General features: G+C 35.9%; 1 protein-coding gene across 4 annotated transcripts in view; it reads left to right on the forward strand.

The window, feature by feature from the left end:
• The window catches only part of TAF4B (TATA-box binding protein associated factor 4b), a 125,264-nt gene that overhangs the window by 85,051 nt on the left and 18,218 nt on the right, over nt 1-21,995 (forward strand). For all 4 annotated transcript variants that reach the window (XM_022586876.3, XM_089895022.1, XM_022586875.3 and 1 more), the window contains one exon: nt 8,423-8,533. In XM_022586876.3, coding sequence (XP_022442584.1) covers nt 8,423-8,533 — 111 coding nt within the window. The remainder of the gene's footprint in view (nt 1-8,422; nt 8,534-21,995) is intronic.

Raw genomic sequence — 21,995 nt, forward strand, 5'->3', positions numbered from 1 at the left:
TCATATGGTTTTACTTCTTCAATTTGTTAATATGGTGTGTCACATTGATTGATTTCTGTATATTGAAGAATCCTTGCATCCCTGGGATAAATCCCACTTAATCATGGGGTATGATCCTTTTAATGTGTTGTTGAATTCTGTTTGCTAGTATTTTGTTGAGGATTTTTGCATCTATATTCATCAGTGATGTTGGTCTGTAATTTTCTTTCTTTGTGACATCTTTGTCTGATTTTGGTATCAGGGTGATGGTGGCCTCATAGAATGAGTTTGGGGTTTCCTTCCTCTGCAGTTTTTTGGAAGTGTTTTAGAAGGGTGGGTGTTAGCTCTTCTCTAAATGTTTGGTAGAATTCAGCTGTGAAGCCATCTGGTCCTGAACTTTTGTTTGTTGGAAGATTTTTAATCACAGTTTCAATTTCATTACTTGTGATTGGTCTGTTCATATTTTCTATTTCTTCTTGGTTCAATCTTGGAAGATTATACCTTTCTAAGAATTTGTCCATTTCTTCCAAGTTGTCCATTTTATTGGCATAGAGTTTCTTGTAGTAGCCTCTTAGGATGCTTTGTATTTCTACGGTGTCTGTTGTAACTTCTCCTTTTTCATTTCTAATTATATTGATTTGAGTCCTCTCCCTCTTTTTCTTGATGAGTCTGGCTGATGGTTTATCAATTTTGTTTATCTTCTCAAAGAACCAGCTTTTAGTTTTATTGATCTTTGCTATTCTTTCCTTCATTTCTTTTTCATTTGTTTCTGCTCTGATCTTTATGATTTCTTTCTGTCTGCTAACTTTGGGTTTTCTTTGTTCTTCTTTCTCTAGTTACTTTAGGTATAAGTTTAGATCGTTCATTTGAGATGTTTCTTGTTTCTTGACGTAGGCTTATATTGCTATAAGCTTCCGTCTTAGAACTACTTTTGCTGCATACCGTAGGTTTTGGATCGTCGTGTTGTCATTGTCATTTGTCTCTAGGTATTTTTTGATTTCCTCTTTGATTTCTTTGGTGATCTCTTGGTTATTTAGTAACGTATTGTTTAGCCTCCATGTGTTTGTGTTTTTTACGTTTTTTTTCCCTGTAATTGATTTGTTATCTCATAGCATTGTGGTCAGAAAAGATGCTTGATATGATTTCAATTTTCTTAAATTTACTAAGGCTTGATTTGTGACCCAAGAGGTGATCTATTCTGGAGAATGTTCCATGCACACTTGAGAAGAAAGTGTAATCTGTTGTTTTTGGATGGAATCTCCTATAAATATCAACTAAATCTATCTGGTCTATTGTGTCATTTAAAGCTTGTGTTTCCTTATTAATTTTCTCTTTGGATGATCTGTCCATTGGTGTAAGTGAGGTGTTAAAAAAGTCCCCCACTATTATTGTGTTACTATCAATTTCCTCTTTTATAGCTGTTAGCAGTTGCCTTATGTATTGAGGTGCTCCTATGTTGGGTGCCTATATATTTATAATTGTTATATCTTCTTGGATTGATCCCTTGACTGTTATGTAGTGTCTTTCCTTGTCTCTTATAACATTCTTTATTTTAAAGTCTATTTTATCTGATACGAGTATTGCAACTCCAGCTGTCTTTTAATTTCCATTTGCATGGAATATCTTTTTCCATCCCCTCACTTTCATTCTGTATGTGCCCCTAGGTCTGAAGTGGGTCTCTTGTAGATAGCATATATATGGGTCTTGTTTTTTGGGGGTGTTTTGGGGTTTTTTTTTTTCTTTTGCTGTATGTGGGCCTCTCACCACCGTGGCCTCTCCCATCGTGGAGCACAGGCTCCGGACGCGCAGGCCCAGCGGCCATGGCTCACGGGCCCAGCTGCTCCACGGCACATGGGATCCTCCCGGACCGGGGCACGAACCCGCGCCCCCTGCATCGGCAGGCGGACACCCAACCACTGCGCCACCAGGGAAGCCCGGGTCTTGTTTTTGTATCCATTCAGCAAGCCTGTGTCTTTTGGTTGGAACATTTAATCCATTCATGTTTAAGGTAATTATTGATATGTATGTTCCTATTACCATTTTCTTAATCGTTTTGGGTTAGTTTTTGTAGCTCCTTTTCTTGTCTTGTGTTTCCCACTTAGAGAAGTTCTTTCAGCATTTGCTCTAGAGCTGGTTTGGTGGTGCTGAATTCTCTTAGCCTTTGCTTGTCTGTAAAGCTTTTAATTTCTCCATCGAATCTGAATGAGATCCTTGCTGGGTAGAGTAATCTTCGTTGTAGGTTCTTCTCTTTCATCACTTTAAGTATATCTTGCCACTCCCTTCTGGTTTGTAGAGTTTCTGCTGAGAAATCATCTGTTAACCTCATGGGAGTTCCCTTGTATATTATATTTCATTTTTCCCTTGCTGCTTTCAATAATTTTTCTTTGTCTTTAAGTTTTGCCAATTTGATTACTATGTGTCTCGGCGTGTTTCTCCTTGGGTTTATCCTGTATGGGACTGTGCGCTTTCTGGACTTGGGTGGCTCTTTCCTTTCTCATGTTAGGGAAGTTTTCAACTATAATATCTTCAAATATTTTCTCACGTCCTTTCTCTCTTTCTTCTCCTTCTGGACCCCTGTAATGTGAATGTTGTTGCGTTTAACGTTGTCCCAGAGGTGTCTTAGGCTGTCATCATTTCTTTTCATTCTTTTTTCTTTATTCTTTTCCGCAGCAGTGAATTCTACCATTCTGTCTTCCAGGTCACTTATCCGTTCTTCTGCCTCAGTTATTCTGATATTGATTCCTTCTAGTGTATTTTTCATTTCACCTATTGCACTGTTCATCTCTGTTTGTTCTTTAATTCTTCTAGGTCTTTGTTAAACATTTCTTGCATCTTCTCGATCTTTGCCTCCATTCTTTTTCCGAGGTCCTGGATCATCTTAAGTGTCATTATTCTGAATTGTTTTTCTGGAAGGTTGTCTATCTCCATTTAGTTGTTTTTCTGGAGCTTTATCTTGTTCCTTCATCTGGTACATAGCCCTCTGCCTTTTCATCTTGTCTATCTTTCTTTGAATGTGGTTTTTGTTCCACAGGCTGGATTGTAGTTCATCCTGCTTCTGCTGTCTTCCCTCTGGTGGATGAGGCTATCTAAGAGGCTTGTGCAAGTTTCCTGGTGGGAGGGACTGGTGGTGGGTAGAACTGGCTGTTGCTCTGGTGGGCAGATCTCAGTAAAACTTTAATCCTCTTGACTGCTGATAGGTGGGGCTGGGTTCCCTCCCTGTTGGTTGTTTGGCCTGCTGCGACCCAACACTGGAGCCTACCAGGGTTCTTTGGTGGGACTAATGGCGGACTCTGGGAAGGCTCACACCAAGGAGTACTTCCCAGAACTTCTGCTGCCAGTGTCCTTGTCCTCACGGTGAGACACAGCCACCCCCCGCTTCTGAAGGAGATCCTCCAACACTAGTAGGTAGTTCTGGTTCAGTCTCCTATGGGGTCACTGATCCTTCCCCTGTGTCCTGATTCCCACAGTACTTTGTGTGTGCCCTCCTAGAGTCTAGTCTCTGTTTCTCCCAGTCCTGTCGAAGTCCTGCTGTCAAATCCCGCTAGCCTTCAAAGTCTGATTCTCTAGGAATTCCTCCTCCCGTTGCCAGACCCCCAGGTTGGGAAGCCTGACATGGGGCTCAGAACCTTCACTGCAGTGGGTGGACTTCTGTGGTATAAGTGTTCTCCAGTTTGTGAGTCACCCATGCAGCAGTTATGGGATTTGATTTTATTGTGTTTGCGCCCTTCCTACTGTCTCATTGTGGCTTCTCCTTTGTCTTTGGATGTGGGGTATCTTTTTTGGTGAGTTCCAGTGTCTTCCTGTCTATGATTGCTCAGAAGTTAGTTGTGATTCCAGTGCTCTCACAAGAGGAAGTAAGAGCACGTCCTTCTACTCTGCCATCTTGAACCAATCTCATGGTCACCTTATTTTTGATGAAGGATCAAGAATATACAATGGAGAAAAGACAGCCCCTTCAATAAGTGGTGCTGGGAAAACTGGACAGCTACATGTAAAAGAATGAAATTAGAACACTCCCTAACACCATACACAAAAATAAACTCAAAATGGATTAAAGACCTAATGTAAGGGCGGACACTATAAAACTCTTAGAGGAGAAAATAGGCAGAACACTCTATGACATAAATCACAGGAAGATCCTTTTTGACCCACCTCCTAGAGAAATGGAAATAAAAACAAAAATAAACCAATGAGACCTACTGAAACTTAAAAGCTTTTGCTCAGCAAAGGAAACCATAAACAAGACGAAAAGCAACCCTCAGAATGGGATAAAATATTTGCAAACGAAGCAACTGACAAAGGATTAATCTCCAAAATTTACAAGCAGGTCATGCAGCTCAATATCAAAAAGACAAACAACCCAATTCAAAAATGGGCAGAAGACCTAAATAGACATTTCTCTAAAGAAGATATACAGATTCCCAACGAACACATGAAAGAGTGCTCTACATCACTAATCATTAGAGAAGTGCAAATCAAAACTATGGTGAGGTATCACCTCACACCAGTCAGAATGGCCATCATCAAAAAATCTACAAACAGTGCTGAAGAGGGTGTGGAGAAAAGGGGACCCTCTTGCACTGTTGTTGGGAATGTAAATTGATACATCCACTATGGAGAACAGTATGGAGGTTCCTTAAAAAACTAAAAATAGAACTACCATATGACCCAGCAATCCCACTACTGGGCATATACTCTGAGAAAACCAAAATTCAAAAAGACTCATGTACCAAAATGTTCATTGCAGCTCTATGTACAATAGCCCAGAGATGGAAACAACCTAAGTGCCCATCATCAGATGAATGGATAAAGAAGATGTGGCACATATATACAATGGAATATTACTCAGCCATAAAAAGAAACGAAATTGAGCTATTTGTAATGAGGTGGATAGACCTAGAGTCTGTCATACAGAGTGAAGTAAGTCAGAAAAAAAAAAGACAAATACTGTATGCTAACACATATGTATGGAATTTAAGAAAAAAAAATGTCATGAAGAACCTAGGGGTAAGACAGGAATAAAGACACAGACCTACTGGAGAACGGACTTGAGGATATGCGGAGGGGGAAGGGTGAGCTGTGACAGGGCGAGAGAGAGGCATGGACATATATACACTACCAAACGTAAGGTAGATAGCTAGTGGGAAGCAGCCGCATGGCACAGGGATATCGGCTCGGTGCTTTGTGACTGCCTGGAGGGGTGGGATAGGGAGGGTGGGAGGGAGGGAGACGCAAGAGGGAAGAGATATGGGGACATATGTATATGTATAACTGATTCACTTTGTTATAAAGCAGAAACTAACACACCATTGTAAAGCAATTATACCCCAATAAAGATGTTTAAAAAAAAAAAAAAACAACTAAAAATAGAACTACCGTATGACCCAGCAATCCCACTACTGGGCATATATGCAGAGAAAACCATATTTCAAAAAGAGTCATGTAGCACAATGTTCATTGCATCTCTGTTTACATTAGCCAGGACATGGAAGCAACCTAAGTGTCCATCGACAGATGAATGGATAAAGAAGAAGTGGCACATATATACAATGGAATATTACTCAGCCATAAAAAGAATCGAAATTGAGTTATTTGTAGTGAGGTAGATGGACCTAGAGTCTGTCATACACAGTGAAGTAAGTCAGAAAGAGAAAAATACCGTATGCTAACACATTTATATGGCATCTAAGAAAAAAAGGTTCTGAAGAACCTAAGGGCAGGACAGGAATAAAGACGCAGACATAGAGAATGGACTGGAGCACACGGGGAGGGGGAAGGGTAAGCTGGGACGAAGTGAGAAAGTGGCATGGATTTACATATACTACCAAATATAAAATAGATAGCTAGTGGGAAGCAGCCGCATGGCATAGGGAGATCACCTCGGTGCTTTGTGACCACCTAGAGAGGTGGGATAAGGAGGGTAGGAGGGAGACGCAAGAGGGAGGAGATATGGTGATATGTGAATATGTATAGCTGATTCACTTTGTTATAAAGCAGAAACTAACACACCATTGTAAAGCAATTATACTCCAATGAAGATGTTAGAAAAAAATAAAGTCCATAGTTTTTCTATATTGTGCTGGCCAAAATACATTGGGTTTTTTTGTTTGTTTTTTTGTGGTACGCGGGCCTCTCACTGTTGTGGCCTCTCCCGTTGTGGAGCACAGGCTCCAGACGCGCAGGCTCAGCAGCCATGGCTCACGGGCCCAGCCGCTCCACGGCATGTGCGATCTTCCCGGACCGGGGCACGAACCCATGTCCCCTGCATCGGCAGGTGGAGTCTCAACCACTGCGCCACCAGGGAAGCCCCAAAATACATTGGTTTTAAGGTAGTTCATTGTAAATACAACCAACCTATTGTCAGTTTCCATTTTTGTTAATAGTTTTGCAAAATTTTCTTAAACGTCTGTGAGATTTCTGAAAACCAAAGTGTAATTTGCAGAGTGAGAGAAAATGTTTTCCTGTATAGGTAGTGGAATTTGATGACAGAGGTCAATTTTAAAACTATTTATTTGGTGTGACTATCGTGCAGATGCCATTTCTCTACAGGGAAAGACTAAAATATAGCTTGTTGTTTGATTTGTGCTGCAGGGTAGATTAATTAAAATTATATTTTGTCACCTACAAGTTCTATGTTGTGACAGCGTCAGACTCTAAAACTATATATTTTATTTAAAAGGCCAGCATTAACAAAAGATGGTTTATAACTCCTGAAAATAGTTTTCTAGCAATTTATATATAAGTAAATATACAATTTAAATGAAGGATTTCTGCTCTGTTATTTGGGGAACAAATGGAAAATGGTTCCTAGTTCATTTTCTTTAGTTAAGTGTTTTCTGCTTTGCTGGATTCAGTTACCTATGGCTTATTCTTTGTCTTTCCTCTGATATTATAAAATAATTTGAAGTGATCTTTACTTTGTGTCTCTCTGAGACTGCCTATTTCATCATAAATTGTTTGCTTCTTTCATCTAGGCTTTTTTTTTTTTAATGTTAAAAATTTAGTTAGTGTTCTTTTAGAAAAATATTCTCCGGATACCTTTATGCTTCCCCAATAGGTTACTTTCAGTTGACTATCTTGGAGTCTGATCTTGTTTGAATATTTATCTAGCAACCAGTGCCAGGTTCTTTCTTCCTTCTTCTCCACACTAATAAGATTTCGGTGGGAATTAAGCCTGCTTCCTTTTCCAGAAAAACTTAGCAACCTGTGTAGTGATATTTTATTTTGACTTCTTCACCTTGTTTTTTTTAAAGAATACCATTTGACACTTACTTGCCTTCGTGAAATGATGCTATGTTTCATGCATTTATTTCCCAGTTTTAATATCTTAAATTTATCTACCTTAATGAGGCATCTTTGATGGGTGCCCCTGAATAGTTTAGTGCCCAAATACTAAAAAATTATACCTTGTAGATTTGGTCATTTGGGTTAGGCATAATGAAAGCTGTACAACAAAACAATACTAACTCACTTTCAATTGTTGACATGAAGATAGATACAGAGTAAATCCATAAGAAAGTGTGATATATTGAAAAGGTTTATAATGAGAACACTTGGCTCTGCGTTCTGTTTCTACCACTTATTATTTGTGTGACCTTTATGAAGTTTTCCCAATTTCTTAAAACCTCACTTTCTCCCTTAGTTATTAAAAAATATATATATGTATAATTTTCATGTTATTATAGCAGTTAATATATAACTTTCAGTGTCGTTGTAAGAGTTAACTGAGTTAATTTTAAGGAAGTGCTTTGTAAATCATACGGCATAGAACTGTTTCCTATAATATACAGAAACTATTTTTAAGTACCGTTGACCTTTGAACAACACAGGTTTGAATTGCGTGGGTTCCCTTTTATGCATGTTTTGTTCACTAAGTACCTACTACAGTGCTACACGATTCTCAGTTAGTTGAATTAATGGATGCAGATGCGTGGATATGGAGAAACCTCGGATGTGGAGAGCCAACGATAAGTTACATGTGAACTTTCTACTGCATAGAGGGTCTGCACCTCTATCCCCCACATTTGTTGTTCAAAGGCCAACTGTAATTCTCTCTTATTCCAAAAAGTTTGACTATATTTTGGCCACTTTCCCTCCAATTTACCATTCAACTTATTCTTCAGGCATTTCTTAACCTGTGCTTAAACTAAGGAGAGCTTAAGCTCTAGTGGTGCTTCTTTTCTTCTTTTTCTTTTATTCCATACTTCTTCCTTACCTAAATTCTGCCTCTTCTATTTAGAGATTCAGGAATAAAGAATTTGTTAGAGGAAAGGGATCAAGAAATGATGCACTGTTGGCTGTTAGGGAAATCTGATATTTATTTTACACTGTCACGTGTTTAGTAAAGAACAGAGAAGTGGGCTTAGTGATCAGTTTCTTTCCCCCTTTGAGCATCACTGTGTGTAAACGTTGATATTTTTCTCTTTTTTATTCCATCTTCTAGTTACAACAGTTGGAGCTCGCGCAGATACAGCATAGAGATGCTAATCTCACAGCTCTTGCAGCTATTGGACCAAGGAAGAAGAGACCACTCGAATCTGGGTCTGGAAGTGAGGTATTGAAATAACATTTGTTTATTTTATTTTTCATGTCAAAAAAGCAAGCCTAAAGGAAGCAAAGAACGCAAATTTACTCTGCCTTGCACACTGTTGCTGTCAAATACTTGTTAAAACTCTCCTTTGCCTCTTTTATAAAATCTTAATTTTTGCTTGGTTTTTTTTTTTGTTTGTTTGTTTGTTTTTGCCGTACGTGGGCCTCTCACTGTTGTGGCCTCTCCTGTTGCGGAGCACAGGCTCCGGACGCGCAGGTTCAGCGGCCATGGCTCACGGGTCCAGCCGCTCCGAGGCATGTGGGATCTTCCCGGACCGGGGCACAAACCCATGTGCCCTGTATCGGCAGGTGGACTCTCAACCACTGCGCCACCAGGGAAGCCCAATTTTTGCTTGTTTTTAAAAATATGTATCACATTGAACTTTACTCCTACTAATTACTTATTTTATACTTTTTCCTATCCCCCATCTCTAGTTATACTGAATCTCACTATCGCAGTTTCTTCTGTACACTCTTTCAGGCAGTTTTATGTAATTTTCTCCCCGCTGTGTATCTAAATCCAGCTCATCTGTTAAAATCAAGTCTGCCCTCTCATTTCTATCATGAACCTTGACTCTACATACCCATACTGACTTCTCCTTTTCTCAGCACATAATGTGTTTGCACGGCATTAATCATTCTCTGCTCCTCGCGTGCGTGTTTTCTCTTCTGTGAGATTATGAATTTCTTGAGCAAGACTATAATCCTTTTCCTTTGTATCTCCCACAGGACCGGGCACATACATATTCAATAAATATCATTAATGTTTGATTAACACCAAGGAAGGATCTTACTTACATCTTTAGAGCAATTATTTGCTGTAGTGATAGATTTTCAGATCGGTTATCAGGGCTGAGATACAGGTTCGATAAGAGCCCTGAGCTAGGTCAGCAATAAAGGAACCACGGCTCGGCTCGTCTGTTCTGCTCTGTAAAACTTAAATGTGCTTTGAGACAAGCTCCTCCCAGTGCTGACCCTAAACACTGATGTTTCCTAAATGAATGACAATCATCTCAATAGAAGAAGGATTTTAAAAGTCTAGTTCTTTTTATTAATAAAAGTGTAATGAATGCAATATGTTCACATGCAAAAAAAATTCATAGTATAAAAATGTTTGAAAAAAATAAACGTTTCCTCCTCACAGATTTCTAGTCCCCCATCTCCTGCCCAGCCAGATGTAACCACCATTAAGATTCTCACATATCCTTCTAGAATTCGTTGTGAATATGGGCATGTATCTCATGTGCCTTCACAAATCCACATTTGATTTTGTTTTTACTAAATGCAGTCAAACTGTGTCTATTGTTCTGCTCTTGATACTTTTCCCCTTTTCCGTAATACCTCTCATATAATTTATCTCCATACTTTTTAAAGGTATATGACATTACTGTGTTTAGATAAATAATGTATTCAACCAGTTCTCTAATGGAAATGTAGGTTGTTTCCGGGTCTTTGCTTTTATTGCCTCAGAGAACATCCTTGTACTTACCTTGTTGTGTGCTTGTCCAACGTAGCTATAGACTAAATACCTAGAAATAGAATACCTGGGTTAAAGGGTGTGCATTAATAGGAAAACCTTTTTGGAAAAATTCAAACATACTCAAAGCTAGAGTAGTATGAATCCCCTACACACCTACCATCCTGCTGCAACTACTATCAGTTTATGCCTAATTTTGTTTTATTTATATCTACACCAACCTTCTCAGGTAAGTTTTTCACTCCTCAGGTTATTTTAAAGTCAGTCCTAGGCTTAATATCATTTTACCCATAAATATTATTTGTTGCTTTTCATTTTTGATAAATATTTTAAAATTACCTCCTGAATGAGTTGTATCAGGCTTTATATCCATTAGTGCCTGTTTTCTCACACTCTCATTTAACACTGGGGATTCTCTTTGCCATCTGATGGTTGAAAATGCAATTTTTAATAGAGTGTTTAAATTATGAATGAAATTGAGCAATTTTTTCATGTGTATATTGGCACTTTCAATTTACCTTTTCCCCACTGAGTTATATTTTTTAATAGATTAAGAAAATGGAACACTCCACACCTCCCTCCACTTTCCTTTCAGTTTGTCTGGGCTTTATTCATCTAAAAGTTTGTATTTTCTTAAATTAAAAAAAAAAAATCAGTCTTCTGCTTTTGTCCTCCTGGGGTTCTATTGTGTTTGGAAAGCCCTTTCTTAATAATTAGACTTATGTGTTAGTATTTTATCATTTCAGCTTTTAAGTATAAATCTTTGGTTCACTCAGAATTTGTTTTGAATAAGAGTTGAGATCTGGATTTACCTTTACTCCCTCACTTCCCCCTCATTCTCCCCCAGGCTAGCAGATTGTCCCAACACTGTTTACTCAATGATTCTTTCCCCACTGATTTGAAATGCCACCTTTATCACAAACAATTTTGTGTCAAATACAAATTCCCATATTTATTTGAGACTGTTTCTGTATACTCTGACCCAGTGCTAGCTAATAGAACTTTCTGTGATGAGAATGTGCTGTCTGTGCTGTCCTCAGCAACTACATATGGCTGTTGAGCAGTTGAGCTGTGGCTAGTGTGATTGAGGAAATAGTTTTAATTTTTTTAAATTAATGTAAATTTTAATAGTCACATGTGACTAGCAACTACCATATAAGTGCAGCAGGACCAGTCTAGTGATGTATATCTGTTTATGGCTATTTATGTATTAGTACCAAATCTTTCTTTTTAACCATCTTAACCATTTTTAAGTGTACAGTTCAGTAGTGTTGAGCATATTCACATTGTTATGCACCACACCTCCAGAACTTTTTCATCTTGCAAAATTGAAACTCTATACCCATTAAACAACTCCCCATCTTCCCTTTTCCCAGCCCCTGGTAACCACCATTCTACTTTGATTCTATGAATTTGACTGCTTAGATAGCTCATGTAAATGGAATCATTTAGTATTTGTCTTTTTGTGACCTCAAGTTTCCAAATCTTAGTATATTTTAAAATATGGTAACACTAGTCCAGTAGAGTTTTTTATGTTCCTACTTCTCTAGCACAGGACAACCCACTGCCCTTTATTTTTGGTCTATTTGTATGTAAATGTGTAAATATTTTATTAAAAGTGGGGCATGCTATTTCATCATTAAGCGTATTCCTATAAATATGGCCTAGTTAGCATAGTTTTTTCTTTTTGGCAAGAACAGTTACTTGGAATTTTTTTTCATCCACATAAAGTTATTCTTTATAATATTATAATTCCTTTGAGAAAGAGCTACAGGGATGTCTAAGTTCCTGCCCTACTTTTTGATAATGGTAGCTTTATACAACAAATTCTGTTAAATGTTTGCTTCGTGGGGAAGCATCATAGCATCATAAGTACATAATAGTTTGGACTCAGTCAAATCTGGGTTTGGTTCTTGACCATTAAGTTTTGTAACCTTTGACAAGTTCTTTAAACCTCTTACCTCAATTATCCCCATCTGGAATATGGGTGTAATACCCGCCTTACAATGTTTTAAGGATTGGATTATGTAAAGTGCTTAATTAGTTCCTGGCCTCAAGTACAGGCCTAATAAATTGTCGTCTTTGTCATCATAGTAATAGTACCATCATTTTAGCTTTTAATAGAATTTTATAAGTAGTATTAATGACCCATAGTGAATTTGAACTGTTAATCATTAATCTCTTCAAAGCTTCATTTTTATGTCTCATTTGAGTTCGTCACAAATCTCAGAAACATTAAATGTTCCCTGGTTTCTAATAATCAGTGATTTTAAAGAATTCATCGATTGTATGTTTGAATCTGAGAAAGTCCATAGTTACAGGGGGGAAAATGAAATGTACTGTTGATGTTCAAAACAGTGATTAAAAAAATATCAGTTAATGTGATTTATCTATTAGCATTAAAATATAAGCTTATTTAATTTTTAAATTTCAAAACAGATGTGTTCTAACTTGGCTATAAATATACTGAAGTGTGTGTTTGCTTGGTGCTTCTTCAGTTTTGAGAACTTAGGCCTGTATGTTTTCCCCTTTATTCCTGGACTTTAAACTTCGATCGTTGTCAGACTTTTACTGAATTATAACAGCGAGTACTTTTAAGTAATGCCAACCTGAATTGAAAATATCCATTTCTTTAATGAGTTGGCGACATTTTAGTACAATCCTTATTTTGAAATTAGCTGAAAACTATTTTTTTGTTGATTTTTTTTTATTCATGGTGTTTTAACTTCAAAGGTAATTTTCTTTGAAAAATGGGAAACTAGAGAGAACCCTGCTGTATGCTCTTTCGGTGTTTACATATACTGCTGATTGATTTGCCCCTCCAGTCACTTAAATTGCATGAATCAGGATTGTTAAAAACCCTTTAACGATTCAGGTTTTTTGTTCTCTCACAAATAACACAAAATTGATGTATGAAACCATTTAGATTTTTAATATTCTATACCTTGAAGACTGAGGGTCTACTTTTTGTCTGCCTCTTTCTTTATAGATGGGAACCTGAAATCTTACCTGTTTGATTAGAATTTACTAGAATAAGCATATAATCCCAGAGGGGAGTGAGGTAGAGTCTTGCTCTTTGAAGAGTAAAATCCTTAGTTCAAATGCAGGTTTTTAGTACTGAAGGGAAGAGGTTTCAGCTTGGAATATTGCATAAAACGGTGATTTTAAAAAATGTAAAATTCAGAGAATTAAACGTTTAGCATTCATAGATTATAATTTTTGTTGATAATAAATCAACAATAATAAATTTGGAGAAATTCGTTTTAGACCTTCTTCCTTTAGTATATTTTTCTATTATGTAAAACAAAGCAAAATTGGCTCTTATCCTTTAAAAAATCTTTCTAGTTGTACAATTTATACATTAAACTGTCCTCTGTGTAGATTTACATTGATATTCTCAGAAGTCTTGGTAGAGTTGAATAGCATCAGCTCCTGTCTCCTCGTGTTAACCTGGCAAAAAGCAACAAGTACCAATTATCATTTAGAACCAAATTATTTGTTTCATAAGCCTGTTGGCTCTGAGTGGGGGGGGACTTAAAATTTACTACTTTGGAGTATTTACTTTGTCCTTAATTTACTGCTGTGTGTTAAAGTTATATATAAGAATATATGCATATGAAATTAGTTCTTAAATTAACATAGGCTGCACAGATACCTATGCAGTAATCTAGAACCTACTTAAAGATTTAGAGTGTTTCCATGTGTATGTCATGTATGTATACGCTGAGGTGATGTGTTTGGGGTTCTTTGGAATGTTAGGTCATTAATAACTTTACTTCCTGCATTGATTTTAGGTCCTTGGATTATAAAGGCTCTATCTTTTCTGTATTAGCAATACTTTCAAATAGTTCACCTAACTTAATGAGCCAACCATCATAACAATATTTCTTTATTTTACTGAAAATAAAGATAGGTTTTATTTTAACCTTATAACATATTGGCTTGAAAATGCTGATATTTCTTTTAAAAGTAAGTGGTTACAGTGCCAGATCAACTACATGATGCTTATAGTATTGATATACCTGGTATGTGTTGCTTAAAATAGTGTTCATTTGCTAACCAAAACAAAGAAATTATTACTATATAGATAAGTGTATGTCCTTTCTATCTAGAAGCAGGTTAAAGTACTACCCTGTAAAACTGTAAGAATTTTAGAGGAAGAGAATGAGGAGAAGGGGCTTTTTTGAAACGTTTCTTAGCAATAAATAGAAAATTTGGTTGAATCAGAATTGCTTTCAGACAAACATTTTTTTTTCCCACAGCTGAATTCTAATTCAGAGATAAATGTTAGATATTGATAACAATATTGCTGTATCTCCCTACAATTAAAGGTGCATTCCTAAAATTCATTTCTTCTTTATTGTACTTTTAAAATTTGTATACCTTGAAAACAAGGCATTTCAGTTAGGCATACTTGTAAATATTTTTAAAACAAGCATTCTTTAAATATTATTAGCCAAGCAAATATTATTTGGACAGAACCTATAAAATGATTCTACTGCAGAACCCTAAATCTATATTCTTAACCATTTATGTTTAGTGGTCTCACTATAACATTAATAATAGAAATTATCACATTGCAGTATTTTATGAGTAGGCTTAAGAAGGTGAGAAAGGACCATTTTAGAATAATGTGTTGAATTCCATTGGCAAGAATATTTCATGCTACAGCTTACAGAAGAGTGATTTCTGAGAAAGTTTCATTAATTTTTACATGTATTTAGAGATGAACTTTTGAAAAAATCCTGTACCTCAAATAGTATTCCACAGCAGTTTGCTATAGATATTATTAGAACTTCTCTATATAGAACTTGAGGGTCTTGTGATACATCTATTGTAGCAACTTACCTTTCCCTTTAGCTCCAATTTGATGTTTAAAGTATTAGAGTACTTTGATTTTGGGGGGACAAGGTAGGGAGAGAGAAGGCAGTTTTCAGAAGACTGTGGGCAAACTGCAATAAAAAAATCAGGATAAAGAAATAAATGATGTTGCTATAAAGGAAACAATAGAGCTTTAAGAATCTTTCCATATGTTTTCTTTGTTATTTTAGCCTGTGTGTAGGTGCCCTAAAACAGAATGTCTCTACTCTGCTAGATGCCTAGTCCTCTGAAGGGCAAAGTACACCATTAGGGCCTAACCTGTTTTAGGTTAAAGATATCTTAGGGTTTGAAAATTCATTTATGTGAATTTTTTGGTACCTAGTATACAACTTTGAAAATCAGGTGGGAAATAAAGGTTTTTTTTAGAAACTAAACTGAAATTGTTTGAAGAAAAATCACAAGTTACTATGAAGCAGTGTAAAAAGTAATAAAACGCATTGTGTTTTGAAAAAAATTTTTTTCTTGAGCTGTTATAATTTTCTTCTTATGAAAAAGAAAAATAATTGTAGTTACTTCATAGACAGCCAGAAATCACCTGAGCATTCTACTAATTTGAAAATATCTGAGAAAAAATTTATCAGAGTCATAGTAGCACAAACATTTGCCTGTCCTCATGATTTAATACTATATCCTCAGTGTCTTAGGATGTCTTTGAGCATTCAGGAAAAGAATTGCTTACTGGAGTCCAAGAACTATCTCTGAGATGCTGAAGAAGTCTGTGTGGTGGGTAGCCATTTTTTTCCCTCCATGCTAATCCTAACAACAGTATTCTCTGTCCCTCTCTCATTATTTCTGTTCTTTGGTGGTGCGCCCCTTCAAGGAAGTGGAAGTTAGCAAGTTAAGTGCCAGGTAATGATGTACCTGTTTTTTAAAACAAGCACTCAGCATTAGCTTCCTGCTCATAGACAAAAATGAAGTCTGGGGAAGATGGGATGTCCTGGAAAGGCAGTGATGGTACCAGAGAGTGTTCTGTCCAAGAACGGTTGGAACTTTGCTGGTTTGTGTTTGTCTGTATCAGATAAGAGGAAATATCAGGAGGCACAGTTAAGATGGATTCCATTGCTTTGCCTTCTTCAGAGGAAGATGATTAGGGAATTTCTGGACTTAATTATTTCCCCCATTATTACTTTTCCAAGAATCTTCAACATGGAGCAGGCTAGGGCTTCCAAAGCACTAGACGTGTGGTGGTCTCAAACACAGACTCCCCCACACGTTTCTTTGTTTTTTCTTAATATTTTCTGCCAGAAAATATTATTTTGTTCTTATTTCTTGACTTTTCTTCTCTCTTCCCACCCACCTTTATATAAGGATAGTTGTATAGAATTATTAAAATCAAAGCTCTTTGGAATATAATATTTAGAATAGATTTCAGTGATAACTTTCTTCCATTGTTTAAACTAGTATGAATTTACCTAGGTATGGTAAGATCCTTTCCAATGCTTGCAAATTTCTTATGAAGTCTAAATTTCTCTGAAATGAAGAAGACTCAGTTTCTAGAAGAGTACTATCAGAAGGTAGATTATACATTCAACAAATGATTATTGATTTTGGGGGGAAGAAAAATGTCTGTTATACTTTTAAGATAGTACTGCTTAAAGCAAGGGGAATAGAGTAGATAGCTTTTCATTTGGGAGAGAAGAGTGTTTGTTAACTGATCATGTTGAAAATGTCAAAATAGTATAAAAGAGTATTACAAACAGCTCTTAAGTTTCTTGGGTTATCCTTTCCAAAATTATCCATGCATGTATTAGGTTAAACCATATGAACTTGCCGTTTTCATAGGTGAAAAACTATCAAGTATTGGCAATTTTTTATAGTTCTACCTAATATAATCAAATATATATATATTTACAATTGCATATATAATAATAGTTTACTTTTAGCGAGCACTTAGAATGTATTATCTTGGTTAGTCCTTGTAACTCCTTTGTAAAATCATACTATTATTTTCCCTAAATGAAAAAGTTGAGGTATAGGGAAGATGACTTTTCCAGAGTTCCACAGTTAGTAAGTGGAGAAGCCCAGATACACGTCCAGAGAATTTGATGTTTGTCTGTGCTCTTAATTACTATAATGGGATCATCCTAAAAGTACTGTTTTACAATTTGTGAAGCACTGCATCTTGGACATTTTTCCATACTGGTACATACTTCTGTGCCGTAATTCTATGATCCACTGATAGACATTTAGAATATTTTCATTGGTTTATTATAAACAGTTAACATCCTCTATCTTCATGCACCCATTTATTTTGCCAAATTGATTTCTAGAAATGGAACTTCTGGGTCAAAGGGTATGCACATCTTAAATTTTAATAGATATTTCCATAATACTTTCCAAAAACTTTGTGCCAGTTTCCACCACTGTGTGAATGCCTATTTTCCCATTCCCTTTTAGCAACAGATAGGATCAGTCATTTCAAAATATTCTAGTTGCTACAATTTTTCCTTTATTGTATCTCTACCATTACTATGTGCCCTCTTCAAGGGCTGAGGTTCTATTTCTGTATGGAAACATGGTGTCGAAGTGTGAAAAACCTCTAAAATACCTTATGAGGGAGATACTTGGGTTTTTTCATTTTTATTTAAGCATTAAAATTATTTATGGACTTTTTTTCATAACTTAGAAATGTGTGTATTTTGAAATAGAGAACTGAGTTGAATTCTTATGGGTATTTGAATGATTGATCTTACATAGATGTCATTTTGTTTACCGTATTTACTAGTTTTCATTATTTGAGGATCTGAGTAGATTATAATTGAAATATTAAGCCGAAATGATTTGAGGAAACAGAGCAGCTTAAAATCTACTAGGGAACAAACAGAATTAGAGATTTCAGATTTCAGATTTGTTGTCATCTAACACCTTCTATAAATATCATATAGATTCATTAGAATTTAGAGCATTATTACTTTAGATAAAGAAGCAGCTTTTTTATGTTTTGAGATATATTTTTCACATTTTATTTTGCTCACACTTCCATAAACAAATATGCCTCTTTTTTATAAATGACTTAAACATAAATCTGAATTTTAGATGGATCTTTAAAATTTTCCAGAGATTTAAAGTCTGACACCTTGTCAGCTATCTTCAGGGGCCCCCTGTGAAATAAGTTGAATTGCACATTATGGGTTTATCTTCCCTCCTTCCCAAATCCCCCTTAAATGTTTGTAAAGGAGTGAAAATGACATAAATACACAAGAATAAAGAAGAGAGGAGAAATCAGCAATAAAATTATTTGTTAGTTTAAATGACAGTAAATTTCTCTCTGAAATATTCCGAAATAAAATGTTCAGATTTTCAACTAATGTTACCAGTGAAAATCCAGGTTTACATGGAAAACAATGTATCTGCCTTAAGCATTGCAACAGTACCTATTTAGAGTATGTTGTTGAATTCCTATTTATGCATTTTTTCCTAAGAATTGTGGAGAGTATTGAAAAGAATAAATATAAGTTGTTTTTGAAATGTTTATTTGAACTTGTTTGTTTGACTTACCAGACTGTGCCATTATTTGGATTTTTGTTGAGATAAAATTCACATACCACACCTCATCATTTTAAAGCGTGCAAGTCAGTACAGTTGGCCCTCCATATCTGCTGGATTCCACATCCATGGATTCAACCAACCATGGATTGAAAGTATTTGGGGAAAAGAATTCCAGAAAGTTCCAAAAAGCAAAACTTGAATTTGCTAAGTGCTGGCAACTATTTACATAGCATTTAGATTGTATTAGGTATTATAAGTAATCTAGTGGTGATTTAAAGTATGCAGGAGGATGTGTGGAGGTTATGTGCAAATGCTATGCCACTGTATATAAGGGACTTAAGCATCCACAGGTTCTGGTATCCATGGGAGGTCCTGGAACCAATATACCTAGGGACAACTGTATATTCACATAGCTGTGCAACCATCTGTCTCTATGGATTTACCTGTTCTAGGCATTCATATAAAAGGAATTATACAATATTTGGCCTTTTGTATCTAATTTCTTTGACTTAGCTTAATGTTTTCAAGATCCATCCATATTGTAGCATGTATCAGTACTTCATTCCTATTTATGGTTGAATAATATTCCATAAGTTTTCTTTTCTTTTAACTATAATTGTACATTTGTCTATGTTTACCTGTCGATTTTTGCTTCTTTTATTTGATGGTCTTACTAAGTGCAAACACATTATGTCTTTTTGATGAATTGCTCCCTTTTGTCATTGTGAAATTGTTCTCATTTCTAATATTCCTTGTCTTAAAGTTTACTTTGATATTATTATAGCTACACCGGCACTTCTTATGCTTAGTATTAGCATGATTTATCATTTCTCCATTCTTTTACTTCCAGCCTATCTGTGTCTTTATTTAAAGCTGGTTTCTTATGAGTAGCATGTAATTGAGCTTTGGATTTGTATCCAGTCTGAAAATTTATTTGGACTGTTTAGTCCATTTACATTTAATGCAATTATTACTATGATTAGATTTGAGTTTACCATCTTACTATTTTCTGTTTGTCCCTCTGTTTTTTTGTTTCTCCTTTCTTGTCATCTTTTGAGTTAACCAAGTAGTGTTTTAGTATACCATTCTATATCCTCTTTTGGCTTCTTAACTATACCTCTTTTTTTTTTTTAATGGTTGCTTTACAGATCTGTTTAAAGGTACAATATGTATCCTTAACTAATTATACTCAATCTTGAATTAATGCCACTTCATATATCATATAAAAACCTTTTAACTATATAATTCCATTATACAAATTCCTCCCATCCTTTGTGCTATTGTTGTCACCTATTTTACTTATGCATATGTTTTAACCTCCATAGTACATTGTTATCACTTGGTCATATATCTCTTAAAGAACTTATGAAAATAAAAACAGCTTTTTAATGTTTACCATTTCTAGTGCTCTTTCATTTTTCCTGTAAATTCATATTTCTTTCTAGTATCATTTTCCATCTGTCTATATGCAATTCATCAACTCCAGAATTACCAGAGTTTTAATTAAATAAACCTAAAGCTACTATTAATACATTTAAATATACTGGTAAATCTACCTTTAGTTGTGAGGCACAGCAATCCTTACTGATGTTGTAGTTTTTTTTAACATTTACAATCCTTCAAGGATAAAATTAAAGTTGGCTCTGAAAGAAAAATCTGTAACTGGCAGTCCTTTAAAGAAGTTAGCATAAAATAATAGATAAAACTTAGTTCTGGACATAGGTTACTTGAGTTTTCAAAGGACTTTGTGTCTTAATTAAAGGTAAAGAAAATTACGAGAGTAAAGAGGAAAGTCCTGCTGACACAGGCTTTTCAACTTGCAGTAAGTTACTGCTTTTCAGAATTGACATTTATTTGGTTATTTGCTGTTCTTGTGTGTTGTATTACTTGGTGGGTTGAAGCACTTACCCACTGTTTCGAGAAAGTGGCATAAAATAGCCTTTTGAGCAAATCCCATCTGGTGGCAGCTTGGTGGGGATGAGTAATGCTGAGGAACAAGTCATCAAAGGATTTTACCTTTCAGCTTTTCTCCCAAATTTATTTGGCTTAAAGCTAAGAATGACAGCAGGATCTTGATTTAAAATGTCCAAAGCCCATAATATGGCTCATTTTCACTATTTGGTCATTCATATAACTGATGATATTGGGTGACACTTGATGCATAATTGTACTACAAACGTTGATTGGATACCAGCTAAGTGCCATATATATAAAATATTCACAGGTACAAAATCCTTCCTTTCCAGTGAGTGAGAAAGTTAAAGAGGTTGTTGCATTGCACTGAATACATGTGACGGTAAAGTAGAGAGTACAGCTAAAATACACAGGAGTTGCACCTAATCTAGACCTGGGGTGAGTCTGTGTTTGTAGCATTGGGGAAACAGGTTACCTGAGTTGAGTCTTAAAGGACTTAGTCGAGTGATGTGATGTAAGGATAGGACAGAGAGATTGGAGAAGGAGTTCCAGGAGGAGAGAATTAACTGTCTGGAACAAAGAGGAAAAAACATTCTATGGCATGATCAATAGTTTGAGATAGGAAGAAAGGAATGAGAGATGAGAATGTGGGGAGAAGCTTTAGTATGCTCATGGTTGACTGTATTTGTCATGCTTAAATACTTGGACTTGGTCCTAGAGGAGGTTTTTAGCCACTGGAGCATTTTAAACAGGAAAATGGTATTATCAGATTACTTATTTTAGAAAGATCATACTCACAGCAGTGTGAAGAATATTAATACTGGAAATAGTTTCTTAGAAGGTTGATGAAGTCATCTTAGGCAGAAGATAATGGAAGTGAAAATGTAGAAGGATGTAGATGATTTGGAAACTATTAAAGAGGTTAGAACTGATAAGAAGTGATAGATGGGATTAGAAGAAGAAAGGGTTGAGGATGACACCCAGTTTTCTGGATTAGGCATTGGAGGTGAATGGTATTACCATTCCTTTAAATGAGAAAGAGAAGAGGAGAAAGGCAGGAGTAATGATTTGAAACATGTTGAATTTAGGATACATACTTTGTTAGGAAATTGAACAATGAGGCCTAGAATTTAAGAAAGTGTTCTTTTGGAGATAAAGACGCGAGTGGTCATTAGCATAGGACAACCAGTATTGTCTTTACAACTCTCATAATCACACAACTAGAATTAGAACTCAAAGCCCACGATTACACATCACATCAGTCTATTTAGACATATTACTTCTATAAAGACTGTTGAAAAACGGATACTTAGAGGTGACAAAATTCTAGGGTGGAAGTTAATATGCAAGGTTGTCTGTATTCTGAAATAACTCAAAGGAATGAAATGAAGGTGATAGAGGTGAGGGATGTGTTACTTCATAAATTCTGCTTGTTGACCAGCAGAGGGCAGGCAGTCTCACAAGTCAGTATTTTCTGCTCTGTGCTGCCCTTGAGGCCTAGAAGCTCAGGTCTTTCAAACATAGATTTTCAGTGATCTTATTACATTATTACACTAAGGCCAGGCATCCAGGACACTTTTATTTATCTTTGCTTCCAAGACTTAGAAGATGTTTGATTTTTGTTCTGGAGCCAGATTTTCTTTCCACCCCCTGTGCCCTATGTCTA

This window comes from Delphinapterus leucas, chromosome 14 (assembly GCF_059928025.1).
Source record: "Delphinapterus leucas isolate spDelLeu-1000000601 "Yukka" chromosome 14, BTC_Dleu_Yukka2, whole genome shotgun sequence".
Classification (NCBI taxonomy): Eukaryota; Metazoa; Chordata; class Mammalia; order Artiodactyla; family Monodontidae; genus Delphinapterus; species Delphinapterus leucas.